This window comes from Phocoena sinus, chromosome 1 (assembly GCF_008692025.1).
Source record: "Phocoena sinus isolate mPhoSin1 chromosome 1, mPhoSin1.pri, whole genome shotgun sequence".
Taxonomy (NCBI): Eukaryota; Metazoa; Chordata; class Mammalia; order Artiodactyla; family Phocoenidae; genus Phocoena; species Phocoena sinus.
The window spans coordinates 118,876,126-118,901,939 of NC_045763.1; the positions used below are offsets into that span (position 1 = coordinate 118,876,126).

Below are 25,814 nucleotides of genomic sequence, written 5' to 3' on the forward strand. Positions count from 1 at the left end.
CATGCTTTAGAAACTGGGCTCTGACATTCTTCTTTTTCTCATTTCCATTTCTTAAAAAAATGTTCTTTTTAAACCTTCTAGACAATTGTGAGTTGGTCAAGAGAAAGATTTAAATGTCTTCACATTTATGCTAATACAGCCTCTGCAGCAGTTATGCCTTTGGTGGCTGGCTGTGGTGGTGGCACTGATAAAATAGCTCTCTAAGATTTTTAAAAATTAAGATCTATTGGTGTTTTGATTATTTTTCTCTTTATCTCTGGTTTCAGGAGTTTGGATATTATGTGTTTAGGTGGTGTGTGTGCACATGTAGTTAGTCTGCTTATAGTTCTTTCAGCTTCTTGGATCTATGGTTTGATAACTTCTATTATGTTTGAAAAACTCTTGGCCATTATCTCTTAAAATGTTTATTCTGCCCTGTTTTTTCTCTCTTCTTTGGGATTTCTATTACACATAATTATACCAATTTATAATTATTTCACACTTCTTAGATGTTCTATTTTCTTTCTTTTTTCACATTTTTTCCTTTGAATTTCAGTTTGGGTAATTTCTGTGAATCCATCTTCAATGTACTGATTATTTCTCAGCTATATGGAGTCAACTGATGAGACTATTGAACATATTCTGCCTCTCTCTTACCATGTTTTAACATTTTCTAATATTTTCATATGACACTTCTTATAGTTTCTCTCTATTGAGATTCCCCATCTGTTCATGCATGTTGTCCATGTTTTCTACCAAAGCCTTTAACATATACTTATAATTAGTGCCAACATCTAGATCATCTCTAATACAGTTTCTCTTGCTTGAATTTTCTTTTTTTTTGTGGTACGCGGGCCTCTCACTGCTGTGGAGCACAGGCTCCGGACGCGCAGGCTCAGCGGCCATGGCTCACGGGCCTAGACGCTCCGCGGCATGTGGGATCTTCCCGGACCGGGGCATGAACCCGTGTCCCCTGCATCGGCAGGCGGACTCTCAACCACTGAGCCACCAGGGAAGCCCAAGTCTTTTTAACAAATGGTGCTGGAACAGCTGGACATCCACAAGCAAAAAAAAAAAGAAAAATCTAGACACCAACCTTACACACTTCCCAAAAATTAACTTGAAATAGATCATAGACTTAAATGTAAAATGCAAAGCTATAAAACTCCTAGAAGATAACAAAGGACAGGGGACACAGGTTTGAGCCCTGGTCTGGGAAGATCCCACATGCTGCGAAGCAACTAAGCCTGTGCTCCACAACTACTGAGCCTGCGCTCTAGAGCCCGCGAGCCACAACTACTAAAGCCTGCATGCCTAGAGCCCGTGCTCCACAGCGAAGAGTAGGCCACGCTCAATGCAATTAGGGAAAGCCCGCACGAAGCAACAAAGACCCAACGCAGCCATAAATAAATAAATTTATATTAAGAAAAGATAACAAAGGAGAAAAATCTAGATGACCTTGGGTATGACAATGACTTTTTAGGTACAACATCAAAAGTATGATTCATGAAACAAATAATTGATACTTGACTATTAAAATTTAAAACTTATGCTCTGCAAAAGACTGTCAAGAGAATAAGACAAGCCACACACTGGGAGAAAATATTTGCAAAAGTCATTTCTGATAAAGAGCATCCTGTCCATTCCCCTCATTTCACTGAGGTCCAGAGAAGCAAAGTGCCTTGCCCAATACCACACTGTGGCAAAGATGGCTCTGAAATCTGGTCTCATCTCTCCCTTCCTAACCTAGGTCCTCAGAGATAAATAGCCCTCTGTTGTCTAAGCCCCTCACTTTGTCATGGGTCTTTGCTTCCTGAGAAATAGCCCTTCCTCTCTCATATTATTTCTCTCTCCTCTCATCAAAATTCTTCAGCACTCTGCTGTTCTGAAAAAGAGTGACTGGTGAGCAGATCCTCACTCTGAAGTTAATGATCAACATAGCTTAGGGTATTTGCATTTCTAAAAGGCTGTTAAAAGCGACAATGCTTTAACGCAAAGACCTGAATTCCTAAAGGAAGTTTTCAGGCTGGACTGTGTTGATGCTAGTGTGTGGACCTGGCTGAGCCCCTTCAAACCAGAGCTTCTATAACTCCATCATTTTTTTCCCCCTCTTCCCTTCTGTGGTTGCCTTTCCTTCCAGACATCCTCCTCCTTTGGGGGTCAGCGGTTGATTGTAGTGTTGCCTGGGTGTCTAGGCTTCTGTTGCCTGGGTGTCTCAGCTCTTGAGGAAGTGGCTGTAACAAGGAAACCCTAGAAAGGACTGATAAACCAATTACAGAGATCTGCTGAAAGGGTGATCAGTATATTAAGAAGAAGAGAAACAGAACCCAACCAAGCAGAGAAACAAAGAAAAAAGCAGCTTCTAATTCAAGTGGCTGGAATCCGAGAGTATCTAGAGTGGGGTCAGTTGAGTTTCTAACATTTATCTGTCCTTCCCAAAGTGGGTCCGTAAACACCATCCCCCACTGGAAGCAGTGGACTAGATTCTCCCAGTCTTTTTTTTTTTTTAACTGACTATATGGCCCACACTGTACCTTTCATATCCATGACTCATTTATTTTGCAAGTGAAAGTTTGTACCTCTTAGTCTCCCTCATCTATTTCTCTCTTTGGCACCCCCACTCCCCTCTGGCAACCACTTGTCTGTTCTCTGTGTCTCTGACTCTATTAAGTTTGTTCTTTTGTCCTGCTTTGTAGATTCCACATATAAGTGAAATTATATAGTATTTATCTTCCTCTGACTAATTTCACTCAGAATAATACTCTCTAGGTCCATCCATGGTGTCACAAATGTAAGGTTTCTTTTTCTTTTAATGACTGAGTAATCTTCTATTGTGTATATACATCATACCTTCTTTAATCCATTCATTTATAGATGGACACTAATGTTGCTTCCATATCTTGGCTTTGTAAATAATGCTGCAATGAATGTAGGGGTGCATATAACTTTTCAATTAGTGTTTTCATTTTCTTCAAATACCCAGGAGTGGAATTGCTGGATCATATGGTAGTTCTGTTTTTAATTTTTTGAGGAATCTCCTCAAATATTGTTTTCCATAGTGGCTGCACAATTTGCATTACCACCAACAGTGTATGAGGGTTTTCTTTTCTCCACATCCTTAGCAACACTTGTTATTTGTTGTCTTTTGATAATAGTCATTCTGATAGGTGTGTGGTGATATTTCATTGTGGTTTTGATTTGCGTTTCCCTGATGATTAGTGATGTTGAGCATCTTTTTATGTGCCTGTTGGCCATCTCTAAGTCTTCTTGGGAAAAATGTCTATTCAAGTCCTCTGCTGCTTTAAATTTTTATTTATTTAGTTAGTTAGTTATTTTTATTTGGTTGTACTGGCTCCTTAGTTGTGGCATGTGAACTCTTAGTTGCAGCATGCATGTGGGATCCAGTTCCCTTACCAGGGATCAAACCTGGGCCCCCTGCATTGAGAGTGCAGAGTCTTAACCACTGCAGCACCAGAGAAGTCCCATCTCTGCCATTTTTTAATTGGTTTTTTTTTTTGTTTTTGTTGTGCGGTTGTATGAGTTATTTGTATACTTTGGATGTTAACCCTTGTCAGATACATTGTTTGCAAATATCTTCTCCCATTTGGTAGGTAGCCTCTTCATTTTGGTGATAGTTTCCTTTGCTGTGCAAAAGATTTTAGTTTGATGTAGTCCCATTTGTTAATTTTTGCTTTGTTTCCCTTGCATGAGGAGACATATCAAAAAAAATATTGCTAAGACCGATGTCAAAGAGTGTACCACCTATGTTTTATTCTAGAATTTTTATGGTTTGTGTCTTACAGTTAATTCTTTAACCCATCTTGTATTTTTGTTTTTGTATATGGTGTGAAAAATTCCAGTTTGATTATTTTGCATATAGAGATCCAGTTTTCCCAACACTATTTACTGAAGAGGCTGTCTTTTCCCTATAGTATATTCTTGCCTCCTGTGTCATAGATTAATTGACCATGTAAGTATAGGTTCACTTCTGGGCTCTCTATTCTGTTTCAATGATTTATATGTTTGTTTTTGTGCCAGCACCATATTATTTTGATGACTCTTGCTTTGTAGTATAGTTTGAAATCAGGGCGTGTGATGCTTCCTGCTTTGTTCTTCTTTCTTAAGATTGTTTTGGCTGTTCAGGGTCTCTTGTGTTTCCATTCAAATTTTAGAATTATTTGCTCTAGTTCTGTGAAAATGCCATTGATATATTAGTAGGGATTGCATAGAATCCACAGATTGCCTTGGGTAGTATGAGCTATTTAACAATATTGATTCTTCCAATCCCTGAGAATGGCATATCTTTCCATTGGTTTGTGTCATCTGCAATTTCTTTCATCATCTCCTAGTCTTTTAACAGTAATGATAAAGACTAAATTTGTTTGCCAGATTCTGTATGAAACATTGTTAAAAACAACGGGCCCAAAATGGAATCACTTATGCTAAATACCACATCATGAAACTGAGACTTACTGCAGTTTTGGCTCTCCCAGAAATGGAATCTTAAACCCGTCAATCAGGAATTGCCTAATAAGCGCACCAGTTAGGTAATCTGCCTGATAGACCCTTGCCATCCCTTAAAGGAAAATAACCCTGCCATAACCAATCTGTTTTTTTTAGCCTAGTACAACTTCCTTGTTCCTGTTCCTATCTGCCTATAAAAGTCTTTCATTTTGTACAGCTCCTCAGAACTCCTTTCTATCTGCTAGATTGCAAGCTGCCTGATTCATGAATTATTGAATAAAGCCAATAAGATATTTAAAATTTACTGTGTTGAATTTTATTTATTAACAGCACAATTTATGGATTTTCTCATTTAATCTTCACAGCATTATATGGTAAGTAGTAATCTCCATTTTACAGATGAGGCAATGGAGCTTAGAAGGGAAGATTAATATGCCTAAGATTACACGGCTGGTAAAGAATGAAGCTTTTGATCTATGTCTGCCTGTCTACAAAATCCATACTCTTAATCACTGGACTTTTCTGACTTTTGAGTTATTCATACATTTCCTATCTCCAGACATATACATTTTATTTTATTTTATTTTTGGGGGATGAAAGTGTTTCTATTTTTCTTTCACTTTTTAAGGATATTTTCACCGGATACAGAATTTCTAGGTTGACACTTTTGTTTTCTTTCAACACTGAAAAAATATCATTATATTGTCTTTTGACTTCCATACTGCCTGTTGAGAAGTCTGGGGTAAATCTTGTTGCTCCTTTGAAGGAATGTGTTTTCTCCTCTGGCTGCTTTACAATTTTTCTGTTTGTATTTGAATTTAAAGCAGTTTTTTATTTTGTGCCTAGATAGGCTTTTACTTCAGACGTATACATTTTATTTTATTATTATTATTTTTTTACATCTTTATTGGAGTATAATTGCTTTACAATGGTGTGTTAGTTTCTGCTTTATAACAAAGTTAATCAGTTATACATATACATACAGACATATACATTTTTTTTGTGTGTGTGTGTGTGTGGTACGCGGGCCTCTCACTGCTGTGGCCTCTCGCGTCGCGGAGCACAGGCTCCGGACGCGCAGGCCCAGCGGCCACGGCCCATGGGCCCAGCTGCCCCGCGGCACATGGGACCCCCCTGGACCGGGGCACGAACCCGTGTCCCCTGCACCGGCAGGCGGACTCCCAACCACTGCGCCACCAGGGAAGCCCCAGACATATACATTTTAAATCGAGCCGTTCCTTTTAAAGAATTCTCCTTTCTCATTGACATATTTCAGTTTTGAATAAATTGTGTGCCCCTATATTTATAATCACTTTCTTTTAGAAACATCTTGTACTTTGTTCTTTCTTTAGTTTTGTTGTTGTTTGTTTGTTTGTTTTTTCTCCCAGCTCTGATGGGAAAGAAAGACTCCTCTTTCTGTTTTGGTTCTGCCAGGGAGGAAAAATAGTTTTCCCTCTACCCTTCTAAGGTCTTGGCTGAGACATCCCCCCACCCTAATAAAAAAAAAACAGATTAATAGGAGAAAAACAGACAGAATTTTAATAATAGGCATAACTCCTGTATACATGGGAGATACCCAGGAAAACTGAGTGACTACCTGAAATGGCCAAAGCCATCACCTTAAATACTATCGTCTGCTAAAGGCAAAAGAAAGATTTTGGAGTTGCGGGAGCCAGTTTTGGGAGGTTATCAAGAAAAGCGCAGTAAAGAATAAGGTTGTTATGCAGATTTTAGTCTGTGACTTCTCCACTAATAAGAGTTTCTTGTGATTTAGAGTCATCCTTCTCTTCCTGGTGTATATAGACACCCTTATAGTGGAGATTTCCCTTATAAATGTAAATTTTCCTTACAACAGGTAACTTCTCAGTTTTCAGAACTTTTCCAGTGTCTGCTATTTCTTAAAAATAACCAGACCAAGATAATTCTTATGCCAAAGAAGCATATTTTGGAGAGGCATATTCTGCTCCCCTTCACAATGAATTACAAACAGCCAACTACTCTTTTCCAAATAATGCAAATGCTTAAGCTATAGCGAATCAAATAATTCCCTTGCGTTGCTGTCACCTTTTCTCTAAAAAGTCTTTCTCCAAGTTCCTATTTGTGGAGCACTCCTAACCACTTTCAGTTCATCACTGCCCAATTGGAATTGATTTTTGCTCAAATAAACTCTTAAAAAAATTTTAATACGCATCAGTTTATCTCTCAATAGTTTGTGTGCAAATGAGGATGATGTAATTTACCTTCTAAAATTGTAAGTATTAGAGGTAATATATGTAAAGTGCCTCCTCCATTGTAAGCATTCATATGCTTACATACTAACTATTAATTTTGGTCTCTTAGTGTGTAAACTATATATTGCTCTTTGCTTTTGTCTTTTCAAATGACAAAACTAAAACAATTAAAGAACAAGTTTGGGCTTCCCTGGTGGCGCAGTGGTTGAGAGTCCGCCTGCCGATGCAGGGGACACGGGTTCGTGCCCCGGTCCGGGAGGATCCCACATGCCGCGGAGCGGCTGGGCCCGTGAGCCATGGCCGCTGAGCCTGCGCGTCCGGAGCCTGTTCTCCGCAACGGGAGAGGCCACAACAGTGAGAGGCCCGCGTAACGCATAAAAAAAAAAAAAAAAAAAAAAAAAAAAAAAAGAACAAGTTTGATGATTTTTATTCAAGGAAAAGCAGTCTTTGGATTGGGGGTGTATAGTGCCTCACAAGAAGTGGAGCACATTTCCTGAGGGATTTTGGACAAGAGTGAGTTGTTTTCTTTTTTAATAAATTTATTATTTATTTATTTATTTTGGCTGCGTTAGCTTTCGTTGCTGCGTGCGGGCTTTCTCTAGCTGCGGTGAGCGGGGGCTACTCTTTGTTGTGGTGCATGGGTTTCTCATTGCAGTGTCTTCTCTTGTTGAGGAGCACAGTCTCTAGGCTCACGGGCTTCAGTAGTTGTGGCACGTGGGCTCAGTAGTTGTGGCTCGCAGGCTCTAAAGCACAGGCTCAGTAGTTGTGGTGCATGGGCTTAGTTGCTCTGTGGCATGTGGGATCTTCGCGGACCAGGGCTCGAACCCGTGCCCCCTGCATTGGCAGGTGGATTCTTAATGACTGCGCCACCAGGGCAGCCCCCAAGAGTGAGTTTTATAGGGAATTATAAGAGGCAATGTGGAAACAAGGCATGATTGGCTAGGAGGGCATGTATTTTCCTGTAAGGCTGGAAAGTCCTATTTTCTAAGAAAAGGTAAGCTAGTTAGATTTGAGTTTGAAAATTCTAGTTGATGTATTTTAGTTTTCCTTGATAGGTGTTTTCTGTAAGTGCAGGCTAACTTAGGTTTAAATCTGTGATGTGGCAGGCCACTGGGGCAGCTGACATTTTTGTGGATATCAGTATACTAATTAACTGTATCAATTCCCCCCATTTTTATCAAACTTTCAGTTGCACTGAGAGTATTGATCAAAATGTAAGGTATTAGCCCCACTCTGAGCTATCACTTCTTGTCGATGTTGGAGTCAGGTTGACTCTCTCCATAGGTTAGCATATGGAGGTCTCGGTCCCTTAGTTGGCTGTTTTCTTCATCTCACATTTGACATTCTAGGCAAAGGGAGATCATTTGTCTCATTGCCAGTGGCTACATATTTGCGCTTAAAAGATTTTGAGACAACACAGCACACCAGGGAGACTATTAAAATGAATATAAGCAGAAGAATTCCCACTCCAAAGCCACAGTCCCCATGGCCCAAAACAACTTAGATCAAATAGATCAAAGAAAGACTGCATTGAAGAAGACAATTAAAAAAAAAATTTTATTGGAGTATAGTTGATTTACAATGTTGTGTTAGTTTCTGCTCTACAGCAAAGTGAATCAGTTATACATATATCCACTCTTTTTTAGCTTCTTTTCCCATATAGGTTATTACAGTATATCGAGAAGAGTTCCCTGTGCTATACAGTAGGTCCTTATTAGTTATCTATTTTATATATAGTAGTGTGTAGATGTCAATCCCAATGTCCCAGTTTATCCCTCAGCACCCCCCACCACTTTTCCCCTGGTAACCATAAGTTTGTTTTCTACATCTGTGACTATATTTCTGTCTTGAAAATAAGTTCTTTTGTACCGTTTTTTTAGATTCCACATATAAGTGATATCATATATTTATCTTTGTCTGTTTGACTTACTTCATGAAATATGACAATCTCTAGTTCCATCCATGTTGCTGCAAATGGCATTATTTTGTTCCTTTTTTATGGCTGAGTAATATTCCATTGTATATATGTACCACATTTTCTTTATCCATTCCTCTGTTGATGGACATTTAGGTTGCTTCCATGTCCTGGCTATTGTAAATAGTGCTGCAATGAATATTTGGGGGTGCGCATATCATTTCAAATTATGGTTTTCTCAGGATATATGCCCAGGAGTGGGATTGTGGGATATGGTAGCTGTATTTTTAATTTTCTAAGGAATCTTCATACTGTGTATGAACCTTCGTACTCCACAATGGCTGTACCAATTTACATTCCCACCAACAGTGTAGGAGGGTTCCCCTTTCTCCACACTCTCTCCAGCACTTATTGTTTGTAGATTTTTGATCATGGCCATTCTGACTTGTGTGAGGTGATACCTCATTGTAGTTTTGATTTGCATTTCTCTAATAATTAGTGATGCTGGGCATCTTTTCATGTGCTTGTTGGCCATCTTTATGTCTTCTTTGGAGAAGTGTCTATTTAGATCTTCCATGCATTTTTTGATTGGGTTGTTTAGTTTTTTGATATTGAGCAGCATGAGCTGTTTGTATATTTTGGAGATTAATCCCTTTAGATTGCTTTGTTTGCAAATATTTTCTCCCATTCTGTGGGTTGTATTTTCATTTTGTTTATAGTTTCCTTTGCTGTGCAACAGGTTTTCCGTTTCATTAGGTCCCATTTGTTTATTTTTGTTTTTATTTTCATTACTATAGGAGGTGGATCAAAAAAGATCTGGCTGCGAAATATGTCAGAGAATGTTCTGCCTAGGTTTTCCTCTAAAGTTTTATAGTATCCAGCCTTACATTTAGGCCTTTAATCCATTTTGAGTTTATTTTTGTGTATGGTGTTAGGAAGTGTTCTAATTTCATTCTTTTACATGTAGCTGTCCAGTTTCCCCAGCATGTTTCATTGATCTATATTTCTGGTTTTGTGCCAGTACAATACTTTTTTTTTTTTTTTTTTTTTTTGCGGTACACAGACCTCTCACTGTTGTGGCCTCTCCCGTTGTGGAGCAACAGGCTCCGGACGTGCAGGCTCAGTGGCCATGGCTCACGGGCGCAGCTGCTCTGCGGTATGTGGGATCTTCCTGGACCGGGGCACGAACCTGTGTCCCCTGCATTGGCAGGTGGACTCTCAACCACTGCGCCACCAGGGAAGCCCTACCATACTGTTTTGATGACTATAGCTTTGTAGTATAGTCCAAAGTCAGGAACCTGATTCCTCCAGCTCCAGTTTTCTTTCTCAGGATTGCTTTGGCTATTCAGGGTCTTTTGTGTTTCCATACAAATTGTAAATTTTTTTGCTCTAATTCTGTGAAAAATGCCATTGGTAATTTGATAGGGATTGCATTGAATCTGTAGATTGCTTTGGGTAGTATAGTCATTTTGACAATATTGATTCTTCCAATCCAAGAACATGGCATATCTCTCCGTTTGTGTCATCTTTGATCTTTCATCAGTATCTTATAATTTTCTGAATACAGATATTTTGCCACCTTAAGAAAGTTTATTCCTAGGTATTTTATTCTTTTTGATATGATGGTAAGTGAGGTTGTTTACTTAGTTTCTCTTTCTGATCTTTCATTGTTAGTGTTTAGGAATGCAAGAGATTTCTGTGTATTAATTTTGTATCCTGCATCTTTACCAAATTAACTGCTGAGCTCTAGTAGCTTTCTGGTAGCATCTTCAAGATTTTCTAAGTATAGTATCATGTCATTTGCAAACAGTGACAGTTTTACTTCTTCTTTTCCAATTTTGATTCCTTTTATTTCTTTTTCTTCTCTGAAAAAGTCCTAGCTGAAGCTAGAATTTCCAAAACTATGTTGAATAAAAGTGGCAAGAGTGGACATCCTTGTCTTGTGATCTTACAGGAAATGCTTTCAGTTTTTCACCACTGAGAATGATGTTTGCTGTGGGTTTGTCATATATGGCCTTTATTATGTTGAGGTAGTTTCCGTCTATGCTCACTTTCTGGCAAGTTTTTGTCGTAGGAGACACTTTCTTAAGCCAAGTGGCTTTTTCAGTAATCTTAGGTAGCTGAGTTTCAGCTTCCCCAGAAGTGTGACTCCAAGTACAGCAAGTGGTGTTGGCTAGAGCACAGACATTTTCTTTCGGTCTAAAAGATAATCAAGGCCTATTCTATTACAAGAACAACTTTGGCCAGAGAGTCTACAGATTATTGTCAGGCAGCTATTGCTTTGCCAGTAGCTTCTGTGATAACTTAAGAGTTAGGGAGAGGTTCCTGATCACAGCCTCATTTATACTTCCTGCTAATCAGGGAAGTAGGTATCTGCCACAGGAAGCAAATTTTGAAACAGGAATGCCTCCCGGTAATTCTCAATTGATCTGTAATTTTAGTTGAGAGGAGCAGCCCAACGTGAGTCCTTGTTTTGATTGTGGACAGTCAGAGACATAAAGAGTTAGCTCAGACCATAGTGTCCCACCACTTCCCAGTTACTTAAACATTGAGCTTCCCATGCATGAAGGGGCACTATCATCCACAGATAAAGATAAACCTGGGAGGAGCACAGGTGGCACCACCAAAAGAGGTATTCCATGGTGGAGAATATTGGAATAGGAGTGCAGAGTGCTCAGCCAAGTCCTGGAGGTCAGATGATTTATTATTTAAGAGTTAAGGGTCTGTAGACTGCACAGAGACTAGTGTTCTGATTTCTCTTTCTGTTAGTTGTTCTGATTTCTCTTTGTATTAGTTGTTAACCGGATGCAGAGAAATTGACTTACAGGGTCAAGGTTAGGAGTCTAACAGGATATAGAGGGTACTTCATTTGGTCCAGAGAAACTGAGGCATTGGAAATCAGGGAGACATTTGTAACAGGCAGACTACAAAATCACCAGCATCATAGACCAACTGGGGTCTTTGGAGGCAAACCCAATAATCAAATAGGTCTTCCCCTTTGCAAAAGCCCCAGAAATACAGATGCTAGCATTATCTTTACAAGTGACAGAAAGAAAAAGAAGAGTGGTGAAGCAGGTACAAAGGGGAGAAGGTATTTCATGATGGGAGTGAAAGGACCAGGATTCTTGTTCCAAAGTCTCCGGTGGAAGCATTCTACTTCATGAAATCAGCAGCTTCTTATTCAAGTAAACTTGATTTTGAGCATTTGTACAGGACCACATGTCAGGTGGAGCCTTTTTCAGTTGTGAAATATGCATGCAAGATTTGATACCTTGTAATTTGGTAGCAGTGTCAGTGGTCAAGGATTCTTGGTAGAGTCCTTTCCATGAGTCTCACTTTTGCAAAAGCATTAGAGTAAAATAATAACTGTCTGTTAATGACAAAAGACTTAAAATGCCCATGGATAAAAATCTGATAATTCATTTGATAAGGAAATGTAGTTAATTCTGTGTTATACAATAAGTTAGGATGATAATTGGACACTGAGTGTATTGACACAATTCTAGAATCTTTAAACAATTTCTGGATTACCTGTATCAGTAACATATATCCATACACATATAACCTAAGAAGGTTTATCATCACTTATTTGACAATGCTTCCCATGTAATTTAGCATACCAAATAAATCTAATTAGTTCAACATCTCTCCTTTACAAGCTGAGAGACAAATCCCTTGAGAATTCCAAGGGGGGTCTCTGGGAAATCTCGGTGTTAACTCTGAGGTAAAAAATGCTGCATTTAGAATTTGATTTTGGGAACGTGTGAAAGTGACAAAAGGTTTGAACATTTGCCTAAATAGGATCACAGATCATTATGAAATAATAATTAATTATCTATTTAACTAAAGTGACAATAAAAGATTTTAAAGGCAAATGCAGAAGGTTGCATAGTTATGAACAAAACTTAGCTCTTTTAATATTGAGAAGACTGTGTTTTCTGAAGTAGTCAATGACCTGATAAAGGCAACATGAAGCACAGGAAATTATTTTGGTAAGACGCAAAATATTTGCTTTCCAGGTAGATTATCAGAAAGATTAAAAAATAATAATAGGGCTTCCCTGGTAGCGCAGTGGTTGGGAGTCCGCCTGCCGATGCAGGGGACGCGGGTTCGTGCCCCGGTCTGGGAGGATCCCGCTTGCCGCGGAGCGGCTGGGTCCGTGGGCCATGGCCGCTGGGCCTGCGCGTCCGGAGCCTGTGCTCCGCGGCGGGAGAGGCCGCAGCAGTGAGAGGCCCGCGCACCGCAAAAAAAAAAAAAAAAAAAAAAAAAAAAATAATAATAATAATAATAATAATAAACTTTCACAGCCTTTTATATTAAGAGCAGACCAACAGTACAATAAAACTTTGTTTTTTTTAACAGACAGAAGACCAAGTCTAATTTTGCCCCAGGTTACTTTTTGATATTAAAATTCATTTTAAAAAAAGTTAAATAGATCCATTCCGATCTTAGCCACACCTTCCTGCTTGACTACACCCAAAATTTCTTTTCCAAGAATCCTTTTCCACAAATATTCTCCAACTTTTTATATACATTCTAGTTTTGTCCTGTTTTTTCTTTTTTTTTCCTCTTTCTCATTCTGAAATAAACATTTTACTTTAGGACAAAATTACTCTTTTTTCCCTAACAAAAACACATCTCCATGTCTTGCATAGAAATATTTCCCTTATTATTTCTAGTAGTTTTATATTAATTATAATTCTTATCCTTAAGAATCCCTTGATTCCTAGTGAAAACTAAAAAGTAAGCAATTGTGGACTGTCACTTGCCAATTGTGGACTGTCACTTGCCAATTCTGTGGACTGGCAAATTTGCAAACACATTTCCTAATTTTGAGAAACATATTCTTCCTCATAGTACATTTTTTCAATGTGACACAAACCATGTTTACTAAGAGATCAAAATATCTTTAGTTCCTCTGTAAAAGGAAGTCAAAAGTGGATAAACTTATGTTCAGTACTTAATGTTTCAGTATTTTATCTTACTTGGAAATGACCTAGATATCCAACAAATATCCATCATTTAAGTTACCTTAGTGTAACTTTAGGATTCAAATAACCAAAATAATTTTGGAAACTATTTTTAAGTAGATGTACCATAACACATAAAAATTGTTGAAAAGTTCACTTACAAACTTGTATCGTATTTACATATATTTAATTTACTTGTTCTGAACATTTACGTTTAGATTCCTCATGACAAATTAAGAGACATTAAACAGCTAACCATCATCATAAGTTAGCTTTCTTGCTGACAAATTCTCTAACAGAGATAAAGTGAGCTTACTTGACTTTTAGTAAACCTAGGTAAAATAAAAATATTGTATTTAATGCTGATAACTCTGAAGACATGCCTGTTTGAATTAAACCAACAAATTTAAACTAGCTTTATTTTACAGAAGCTTATCTTACATCATGTTACCTTGGCAAACATTTGGGTTAATTTCTGTATTACTGAGAGTATAGTTGACTTATATAAATGCTTAAATTTCTTTAGGCCAATTAAGTAGAGCTCGTCACAAATTAATTTTGGCAGTACCACCTGACGGTAGAAAAACACCTACATATGTATGTATTATAACATATATACATAGACATACATAAACATACAGACAGATGCAAACAGAAGTCTTACAACTTTCATTTTAAAATTTTAGCCATGAGACAGCTATGATAATACAAAACTCAGTGGTTTATAAAAGAACAGTTGGGTCAAAATTGTGTTTCTGACAGGTGGAATAAGTTAAAACTACCTGCTCAGATGGCTTAAATTTTTTACTAATATTTGTGAAGACTGAAAATTTTTCATGTATGTAGTTTCCAAATAGCCTTTCCTTTTTTTTTTTTTTTTTTCCTAGTAAGGATTACTTCTTTGAAGTTTGAATTTCAAAGAAATGGCACACGGAAAGAGTGCAAGTTCCTCCAAGAAGGACTTTTATTTTCTATATCTAGAATTTTATGATACCTACAAGCTTTTTGAGATGAATGGGGAGGTTTGGGAATTGGTAAAAAGGATAGGTTGGCTTTGCATTTTTTCTAGAGCTGCACTTCTGATCTTACAAGACAAGGACAGTTTTTTCCTAATTAATTAATTTTTGGCTGTGTTGTGTCTTCCTTGCTGTGTGCGGACTCTCTCTAGTTGCGGTGAGCGGGGTCTACTCTTTGTTGCGGTGCGCGGGCTTCTCATTGTGGTGGCTTTTCTTGTTGTGGAGCACGGGCTCTAGGCACGCAGGCTTCAGTAGTTGTGGCATGAGGGCTCAGTAGTGGTGGCTCATGGGCTTAGTTGCTCTGCAGCATGTGGGAGCTTCCCAGACGAGGGCTCGAACTTGTGTTCCCTGCATTGGCAGGCAGATTCTTAACCACTGCACCACCAGGGAAGTCCCAGGACAGTTGTTTTTAATTCCTCAAAGAATTGGGTTGCAGCCTGAATGATCTCAAAGCACTGACCCACCCATCCAACTATACATTATATTCATTTTTCTTCTTTATATCAGGGAGATCTTTAACTAAGATACAAATCAAAAGAACTCTATGTTCTACATTTGTAGATTTTTTTTTTTTTTTGGAGTATTTTCCTTCATTCAGCTTAGGGGAGAAGGCCTTAAAAAAAAGGTCCTATCAGGCTCTGAATATCAGTTTCCAATTTGACCGACTTCTGACCATAGAGCTACTTTAAAAAAATCCTTTCAAATATCTTGTCAGGTTTCAGCTGGGAAAAACAGTAAATATTTCTGGCAGTATTGAACAACCCCATGAACCCAAGGGTGTCCTGAAAGACGGTACAAAAGATACGAACCCTCCCAAGGTCCAGAGTGACTCGCAGTAAGAAGACTTAGACAATTCCCCTGAGAGCTGGCAAAAGTCAGCAGAACCCCAGAAGCCAATGGGGTGCAACCCTGTTTTGTGCTGATCTCAGCCTATCAACAACCAGTGTTGTGGTTGGACCAGCTCTTGTGGTTCTTATAGTGATTGCCAGATGCCCTTCAGCAATAACCATCAGGAAACTTTGAAAAAAACAGAGGCTCATTACTTATAACACCTGGAAATTACAGCACACCTGGGGCCACACAGCAAGGTCATGGGGAGACAGAGACTGCACGTGGGCCTGGGGTTCTGCTTTTATTGGGGCTGAGGGTGGGTCTTAGGGTTTTGAGGGCTCACTCTTTATTGGTGAATTTAAAACATAAGAGCAGGAATTTAAAGGACAGGATGGAAAAAAACAAAAACCATGTAGACCAATTGGTCAGTTAACTAAATCTACCAAAATCTCTAAAACAAAGGAGCCTCAGTGAGTGGAGGTGGCCTGGCTCTTTATCTACTTGTGTGGTTGGTACTGTGTTCAGCTGACATAGCCTTCTTTGAAACGGCTGCCCTTTGAAATGGATGCCTTGACAATCAAAGCTTAAGTCAGCCACTTGTATTGCAAAAAAGAAGAAAACTGTCAGGGCTTACACTACAAACCCATATTTCTGCCTGGCCATATTTTGGGGGCCCCAACCTGATGGTTGCCAAGTCAAGTTCTCAACACAAAATGAGACAAACAGAAGAAAATAGCTGTCCCTGGGAGAGAAGAATTGACAACCAATAGGTACCCCACGGCTTCCCTGGTGGCGCAGTGGTTGAGAGTCCGCCTGCCGATGCAGGGGACACGGGTTCGTGCCCCGGTCCAGGAGGATCCCATGTGCCACGAAGCGACTGGGCCCGTGAACCATGGCTGCTGAGCTTGTGCATCCGGAGCCTGTGCTCCGCAATGGGAGAGGCCACAACAGTGAGAGGCCTGCGTATCGAAAAAAAAGGTACCCCAAAACAAAATCCAAAAAGCCTGAATTTGGAAAAGAAAGGACAACATGAAATTTTATTTTCCTCTCTCGACCAGGCACTACAGAGATCTGGGAGACCTGACTGTGGTAAGAATTCTCATCCTTCACCAGCTTCTGCCAGTTTTTCCAGGATCCCTTCTGGAGGCTCTGGAGCATGAGGTATTTAGAGTGTAGCTCTGGTATCTATCAGAATTTAACAAGGGTTTCCACTAATCGTAGTTTTAGTGTCCCCTTGGCTGTTTAAGGGAATAATTGGTAGCAGTTTACCAGAGACTTCCTCAGAGTCTCACCAACCCTGAGAGGGGCCATTTGGTGACCCTCCTTTGAGAGTAGATACGGGTTATCTGTAAGGCCACTAACTTGGCAGGCTTTTGTTTACAGTTCTATAGTCTCTTCAGAGTGGAAAGGCAATTCAGACAGCATTAGCAGACTGTGGGTGCTCAGGTAAAGGAGGACAGGGGAGTAGTAGGAGTCACATCAGTCTTGTAGTCTTTTGTTTTAGGTACCTCTCGTGTCTTTACTTTTTCATTACCCTTTTGCGATGAATCTTTCAATGAAGCTCTCTGGGACTCTTGAAGCCTTTTGGAGGCATACCAATTAAAATAGGTATCCCATTCTGTTTGTTTGATTTGAGGACTCTTACTTTCAAGTGTACTGTTAAATGAGCCATCTTGTCTAACTGGAAGATTCCCTATAATGGTCGTTGTCATTCTAGGTTGTCTTAGTAAGATGTTGCCATTTTTGTAGATATCTATAGCTTCTTGGACCGCATTTATCAGACATAAAATAGGCAGGTGTGCCAGAAGGTGGCAAGCTTAATTCTTTGATATTTGAGGGTCCCACTTCTGTAGCTAAGCCTTGGATCACTTAGAGCCAAATTAATGCTTAATAGGGATGTGCCACCAGGTTGGGGATTATGTGGTGTTTTCTTTTGGGTTTTTTTTGTTTATTATTTTGGCTGTGTTGGGTCTTCGTTGCTGCACGTGGGCTTTCTCTAGATGCAGTGAGCGGGGGCTGCTCTTTGTTGTGGTGCATGGGCTTCTCATTGTGGTGGCTTCTCTTGTTGCAGAGCACAGGCTCTAGGCGCATGGCCTTCAGTAGTTGTGGCTTGAGGGCTTAGTTGCTCCACAGCATGTGGGATCTTTCCCGACCAGGGCTCGAACCCATGTCCCCTGCATTGGCAGGCAGATTCTTAACCACTGCACCACCAGGGAAGTCCCGGAGAATGTGGTGTTTAACAGTGTACCTTGGGGACCTCCCTGTTGGTCCAGTGATTAAGAATCCGCTTTCCAATGCCGGGGACTTGGGTTCAATCCCTGGTCGAGGAACTAAGATCCCACGTGCCCTGGGGCAACTAAGCCCACGTGTTCCAACTACTGAGCCCCCGCACTCACCATAGCTACAAAGAAGTATGCGTGCCGCAATGAAGAGCCCGGTCACCGCAACAAAAGATCCTATCTGTCACAACTAAGACACAATACAGCCTACAAATTAATTAATTAATTAATTAAAAACAAAAAGTGTACCTTGTTACATGGAAATTTTCATGAGGTTGGCATGTAACCTACTGTTGATCTAAACCATTCCTTGACCAACTTATCCTAGCCCAGGAGTCTGAGAGTGAGGTGGTGAGCCCTCTGACAGCATTTAAGTGTTTGATCTGTGGCCACCAGTTTTGCTGCTTTGGTTTCAAAGATTCCCATAGTAGTATATCTTTATTCCTTTAACGAGAATATCTCTTTATAGTAGCAGATGCTGTAATGTCTTCCAACAGTTTGACTTGCCTACTTAGATTTTGATGTGCTTTTGGTCAAAATAGTCCACATGTATTGTCTTAATTCAATTCCCCAAGTCCCTCAGCAGTTCATGCTGTGGACTTACCTCAAGCTTTGTGAGTTTCCTAATGGCTGCCATCATGCTTTCTTTTGCTTCAGGGGCACCCATTATTTTCCCTCATTTAAGTAATTCTCCCTGGTTCAACCAGACTTACTGTTTCTGACTGCCTGAGCACTGTTCCTGAGATCTGTCAGTACCTCCTGAAGGTGCTTACACTGTAGCTGAGATTGGGCATAAACTCAAATGTTGTGGCCTACTAGGTCTCACCATGAAATATCTGAAGTCTCTCACACCCCAAATTTCCACCTAAAAGGATTAGAACAAACAAACTTGAGCTCCAAATGGGAACTAGGTGGAGCTCGATCTAAGAGAAATTACCAGAGATACCGGAGAGCAGCTGGAGAGGTAGCAAACTAAAGTGGCTCTGTAGGAACCTTCACCTTCATCTAGGAGCCAACCCGGGAACCTTCAGTGGCTGTTTTCACATCACACCTCATTGACAATACAGGCTATACCTTGCAAAGATTGCGGGTTTGTTTCCAGACCACTGTAATAAAGCCAATACTGCAATAAAATGAGACACAAATGTTTTGGTTTCCCAGTGCACATAAAAGTTACGTTTACACCTTAGTCTATGAAGTGTGCAATAGTTTCATGTCTATAAAACAACATACATACCTTAATTTAAGATGACCTTATTGCTAAAAATACCAAAACAATTTCAATAATAACATCAAAGATCACTGATCACAGATCATTATAACACATAATAATAATGAAAAAGTTCGAAATATTGTGAGAATTACTAAAATATGACACAGAGACACAAGGTGAGCCAAATGCAGTTGGGAAAAATGGCACTGATAGACTTACTCAACGAGGGTTGCCACGAACCTTCAATCTGTAAAAACTGCAATAGCTGTAAAGCGCAGTTAAGTTAGCACAATAAAATGAGATATGCCTGACCTGTCCGATGACAAAACTCAAACAATTTAGTTACAAGATTATTCAAGGGAAAATATGCCATGGATTGAGGTAGTACAGTTCCTCATAAGCAGTGGAGAGCTCTTCCAAGGGATTCCGGCAAAACCAGGTTTTATAGAGCTTTAGAAGAGGCAACGTGCAGACAGGGCATGACTGGCTAGGAGGTTGGGAATTTCCTTATAAGGCTAACAGGTCCTGATTTCTAGAGTAAGGTGAGCTAGCGAAAGCTGAGTTGGAGGATTGTGGTTGGTGTATGTTATGTCCCTGGACAGGTTTTTCCTGTTAAGTGCAGGCTGACTTAGGTTTAGATTTATGATATGGTCTGGTCCACTGGGGTGGCTCCAATGTGTGGGTCCAATTATATAAATTAACCTTTAAAGTGTTGATGTCAGCTCACTGGAGTCTTTTCAGTGGTTAAAGAAATTTTTTCACCTAAAAATCAGATAAGGGCTGGAGGTAGATTGGGGGTGGGAGGTGGGGTAGAACGGAGCCAGTAGAAAAGCCTTGGCCAGAGCAGTGGGGCTGTTGAGGTCTCTGAAGACCACAGAGTGTAAGAACAGGTTTCACAATGTCATTTCCTTTAATATTACAGCTTGTTTCCTCAGAGAGCTTTTGGGAGAGAGGCCCCAGCAAAGGGCCCCAAGAGAGATCCCAGAGCAACTCATGTTCTGGGGATGTTGAGGGTGAACAAATGTCGATGAGGATGACAACAGAAAGCAAAAAAGGGAAACTAGCATTGACTTGATACCCACAATGCACTAGGGACTTTGCTAACACGCAAATTCTCTTTTAATTTTCAAAAACCTTGAGTGCAGTGGTTCTCAACCAGGGGCAATGTTGCCCCCAAGAGAACATTTGCCAATGTCTAGAGACATTTTTATTTTCACAACTAGCGGGTGCCCCTGGCATCTAGCGGGTAGAGGTCAGGGATGCTGCTAAACATCCTACAGTGTATAGGACAGGTCCTCACAATGAGAATTATTTGGCCCCAAATGTCAATAGTACTGAGGCTGAGAAACCCTGCTTGAAGGACAGGCAGGCTAATCTTCATTTATACAGATGAGGAATCTGTAGTTCTGAGAAGCTACCTGTCATTCAAAATGAGACGTACACAGCTCTAAAGCCCTGCTCTTTGACCATGCCATAGTGATAGGAACAGTGATGGGTAAGAAAGATAAAGAACCAGGGCACTAATTGCTGCTCAAAGGTATTTGTTGGAGGAATGAGTACAAGAGTGAACGACAACGGGGATAAGAGGATGGGTGTGATCATCCTATTGCCACTCTGACACACGTCTTTGTCCTTGTTCCACAATCCTCTGTTCCACAAACAGAGTCAGGGTTACGATAATAAAGAAAATCAAATGGTGGGGGCTGGCCTCAGGTCGCTATGCTCGATCTCAGGAGGAGTCTGATGCCAGTGTCTGCGCCTCTAAATAGATGTAGAAGTACGGGGAGTCCGCTGACACACTCTCCTCCAACACCTTTTCTAAGCAGAGAGACAGACAGGAGGTTCTGAGCTGAGTTTGGGTGACCATTTATTCCCCTCTTCCTCCCAGAGGCTGAGCCCAGCTGTGGCCCCAGATGAAGAGGAGAATCTATTTCCCAGTTTCCACATTTTCTCTGAATTTGGAGTGGGACTGAGCCAGATTGATTCTAGGAAACCCTGAAAGTTCTGGGAGGGAAACGTTGAGACGAAAGAGGGTGGAAGGGGAGGCGCCAATGACAAAAACAACACTTCTTTTCACTTCCTCTTTTGGACTCCAGAATTTGTCTGTTCTCTGGGGTGGAACCTGTCAAGCCTCCAGAGAAGTCTGTGCCTGCTGTGCTGGGCTGTCAGAGGCAACCTGCTCGCTCCAGGAGGTGATGGGGATCCCCTCATTCCTAGCCCTCCCTGCTGCCAGGAGTGACCGAGCTGCCTGCACATCCTGCCATCCTTTGGACCACATGCTACTGTGGACGGCTCTGCTATTCCTCGGTGAGGCAGGGTCCCCAGGAGGGGCAGTGGAGCAGGGACAGAGGCAGGCATGCTTTTCTAACTCAGCTGCTGTCACCTTGGTTGGGGCTGAGCCTGGGCAAGGATGAGGGCTGGGGCGGGAAGCACGTCAGGAAAGTCAGGAGGGTGAATGAAGGCAGGCTGATGAAAATCAGATTCTGATAACCTTGCTGGCCTTGGCAAATTATGAAATTGGCAGAGTTCTTTTTTAAAAATTTTATTTATTTATTTTTGGCAGAGTTGGATCTTTCTTGCTGCACACGGGCTTTCTCTAGCTGTGGAGAGCAGGGGCTACTCTTTGTTGTGGTGCGTGGGCTTCTCATTGCAGTGGCTTTTCTTGTTGCAGAGCATGGGCTCTAGGCGTGAGGGCTCAGTAGTTGTAACTCGCGGACTCCCGAGCACAGGCTCAGTAGTTGTGGCGCAGGGGTTTAGTTGCTCTGTGGCATGTGGGATCTTCCTGGACCAGGGCTCAAACCCATGTCCCCTACATTAGCGGGTGGATCCTTAACCACTGCGCCTCCAGGGAAGCCCAGCAGAGTTCATTTTTTTTTAAAGTCTTTTGCCCAATTTCACTCAGCACCAAGGTCCCTGGTGCTCTGCCACCCCCCAGAGCAGAGCCAGCTGCGAGCAAAGTCTAGTGACCTAGACTTGAAGGACTAATGAGTGACCAAGGTGTTTACCTTCCTTAGAAATTGTGTTTCACTGGGACCATATCATAGGTGGGAGGGCTAATGCTGTCTTAGGCAAATCGGAGGTGGGGGGAACACATTGTGGTTGGGGGCAGTGGCTGTTCTCTTTGCCCCTGAAACCACTTCAGGCAGCAGAAGCCTATTCTCTTTATGTGAAAGGAGATTCCCCTGGGCAAAAGCACAGGAGGGTGTGGGTTATCCAGGGGATGGGGATCAGAGAGTACATAAGCCAGGCAATTCTAGAATCAGTTGTGGGACCAGAGGAATCGTGCATGCCTCCTTGCACTGCACAAACATGGGGATACGTCCTGTCACCGATCAAATAGAAATACAGGATCTTGGCTGCAATTGAGCGCTCCTTTCTGACCATGTTCTCAGCTGTGAGCTAGGGACCAGGGACCGATAGTTCTGGTGGGTTGAAGAGTCTCGGGAAGACCAAGTAGGGGAGCCTTATTGCCAGGAATGTCTCCCCAAGCTCAATTTCTAGAGTATCTACCCTCAAATGTGCTTCAGTATGGTCCCAGAGGACATGCAGCCACTTTCCAAGTTATGTACTATGATCGATAGTAAAATCTGTTCAGCTCTGGGAGCCTTGGCCCTCAATGCTGGATGATACTGGGACAGGAGGCGGAGGTGAGGAAGAGAGAGTATCCTCCCACGAGCAGGATGAAATGGATTGAAGCAGAATAGCATGAAAAAGGGGCACTGAACTACCTCACTTTTCGTATGGAGAAGCTCAGGCCTGGAGTAGTGGCATGCTTCCCTACCTCTGCTATAGTGATACCAATGTGATGCCTAGACAAGACTCCTGGGAGAGACTTTTGGAATTTTTATCCATTTGCCCTTTTGCTAAGTCACAAAGATTGACTCCATCTTTTCCATTCTCATCCGGGCCGCCATATTTAGGTCTTCATTGCTCAGTAACTCAATTTTTTCTTTTTCTTTTTTCTTTTTTTTGTTTGGGGTACGCGGGCCTCTCACTGTTGTGGCCTCTCCCATTGCGGAGCACAGGCTCCGGACGCGCAGGCTCAGCGGCCATGGCTCACGGGCGCAGCCACTCCGCGGCATGTGGGATCCTCCCGGACCGGGGCACGAACCCGTGTCCCCTGCATCGGCAGGCGGACCCTCAACCACTGCGCCACCAGGGAAGCCCAGTAACTCAATTTTTACACCACGTTCTGATCCAGTCTTGACTGTCCTGTTTCCTGTTCTCCGAATCCATGCTGCACACTGAGGCCATGATTTCTTCAACTACAGCTATGGCTGAGTCACTGTACTTCATAAGTGCCTTCAGTGCAGCTCCATTGCCTACTTTATAAAGCTCCAATTCTACTCTTAAAAGTAGATTTTCATCTAGAGCCAGGGAGTGTGTACACACATTCTCTGCTTTCCAGGATTCCACAAACTGCCTTGTTTAAACATTAAATAAATGCTCTGCGCAGGCTCTGTTCTAGGACTTGGAGATTTATCACTGAACAAGAGAGACAGCCTTCCTGACCTAAAGCACAAGGTCTTTGCCTCCCTCACAGTGACAGGATTATACTGAGTATGAACATCTTTAGTATTCATAATATTTGTTGGATGAATAAATGGAAGGTGCCTTCTCTCTACTTTTCTCGTCTCTTACTTGTTTCTTCTCTTCCTCCTCCTCTTAGTCCTGCTTCTTTGCCCATTGCCTGCACTGCCACATTGTCACCCCTGCACACTCTACTTTTCAGCTATCACTTCTGTGTCAATAATTTCCAAAACTATCTTTCTTGTTTGTGTCAAGTACAATTTCGTATTTCCACCTGCTGGTTGTAGACCTCCAAATTGATTTGTTAGCTCAGAAACAAAACACGTTCAAAATCCAGCTCTCATCTTCCCCTCACAAATGTTCTTCTCCTCCTAACATTTATATTTGTGTGAGCACAGCTAATGTTTTTCCTAGTCACCCATTTACAAGACCCCCATATCTCTTCAAGTGCCAAGTTCTCTCTCCCTCTTAAATTTCTCTCATGCCCGTGTCCTCATCTTTACGTCCTATTGTCAACGCAATTTTGGGCTCTCTTATCTCCCACCTAGATGGACTCAATGAATGATTTCCAGAGCATTGGCAAATAAAATTAATATGGCCACTGCCCTCTTTGAGCTTACATTCTACTGAGGGATAGAAACAGTAAATAAAGGAACACAAATGCATAAATATGAATTGGAAAATGGCAATGAAACTGTAAACAGGATACTCTGATAAGAACACTTGTTGCGGGGGACATGAGAGAACAGCCTACATTAACAGGATGATATGGCAAGAATTTTCCGAGGAAGTGTCTTTTAAGCAAGGACCTGAAGCGTGATAAGAATTAAGCCATTTGAAGATACAAAGGAAGCAGGTTTAAAGTAGAGGGATGGGCATACAGAAAAGCCCCAAGTTTGAAGAGGTCTGGTGTTATTGGAGCTCAATGAGTAGGGAAAGTGTGGCTCGAGATGAGGCTGGACAGGTGAGCAGGGCTTGTGTCAGGTGTGGCCTTGTAAATATTTACATTTAATTTTCAGAGCAAAGGAAGAGCACTGAAGGCATGTAAGCAGGAGAGTGATATTATCTGATTTGTTATTTTAAAAATAACTCTAGCTTCTCTGTGGGGAATGAATTGTCGGGGGAGCAAAATAAGGGAAGAGATAAGTTAGGAGATGGGAGAAAGCTGCTGGTGACCTAAAATAGTGTGGACATGGACTGAAGCTGACACATTCAAGAACTGGAAGCAGGATGATTACGACTTTACTGGTGCAAAGGCTGATGGGGTTTGGGAGAGAGAGAGGAATAAAAGAGGACTTGCAGTTTTCAGGCACGAGTACCTGGGCAGATGGTGAAGGTATACACTTATATGGGGGAACCTGGGAGAGAAATAGATCTGTGTCCACTTGATTTGACATTGAGATCATTGGTGATTTTAACAAGAAAAGTTTTAGTGGACTGGTGAGGGCAGAGTTCAAATTGCAGAGAATGAAACAGTGATTGGAAAGAGAAGAAATGACGACAGCCTTTGTAGAAAAAGAATTGAGAAATCAGGCTGGGAAAGGGAGCAGAAAAATAATTTTGGAATTATGTGTGGTGTCAAGTGAGATTTTTTCCTTTCAGTGAAAGATCCTGGAATATATTTATGTTGATAGGAAAGGTCCAGCTGAGATCGAGAAATGGGTGAGGCAGAGGAGAAAGGGAATAACAGAGAGAGGAAAATCCTTGAGCGGGTGAAAGGGAATGTGACCTAGGACAGAGACTGACCACAGATAGGAGGAGAGATGTCCCCAGTGAAAACCAAGAAAGGAAGATGGATAGAGATGCAATAGGTTAGATGATTTAGTTGGGGGAAGACGTGAGACCTCCTGTCTAACTGCATTTGTTTTCTCTGTGAAGGATAAAGGAAGGTATCATCTTTGAGTGAGACGGGACTGGAGGCAGAGGACTGGAAAGTTTGAGGAGTGAGGAAAAAATGATTGTCCCTACCAAGAGCCGCAGAGCAAACGTACTAGAGAAAAGTGTCAGAACAGCAGTTTAGTGTCCTTTTGAATATGGAGACAGTAGATTTACAGAGATGCCAACCTGCCTGCTGATGTGGGAATTTCATTAACACACAGCTGCAGAAGTAAAGGCATGGACAACCCAGGTGGAACGTAATGCAGACAGAGACTGGCAAGAGAGTTAAGGGGATTTGCAAGGAGGTGATTATTTATAATGATGAATCATCATATCTAATGAGCAAGTAGGCTGATCTTTGCTTTCTCCCTTACAGCTCCTGTTGCTGGGAAACATGGTAAGTGCTCACCACATCCTCTCCCTCCCCCAGCTACCCTCTCTCTCTGCTCCCTGTACCGTCTCTGGAGGTGCTCTGGGTGCACCAGCAACCCAGGACTGAGGTAGAACC

General features: G+C 41.4%; 1 protein-coding gene across 12 annotated transcripts in view; it reads left to right on the plus strand.

The window, feature by feature from the left end:
- Window positions 1-25,814, plus strand: part of FCGR2B (Fc fragment of IgG receptor IIb) — a 51,000-nt gene that overhangs the window by 13,008 nt on the left and 12,178 nt on the right. For 11 of the 12 annotated variants that reach the window (XR_004351228.1, XR_004351230.1, XR_004351232.1 and 8 more), the window contains 3 exons: window positions 16,465-16,567; window positions 20,995-21,205; window positions 25,683-25,703. Coding sequence is in view for 3 of the 12 variants with exons in the window: in XM_032641953.1 (XP_032497844.1) it covers window positions 16,465-16,567; window positions 20,995-21,205; window positions 25,683-25,703 (335 nt within the window). In the remaining 9 variants the exon portion in view is untranslated. The remainder of the gene's footprint in view (window positions 1-16,464; window positions 16,568-20,994; window positions 21,206-25,682; window positions 25,704-25,814) is intronic. The other variant, XR_004351229.1, reaches the window with a different exon arrangement.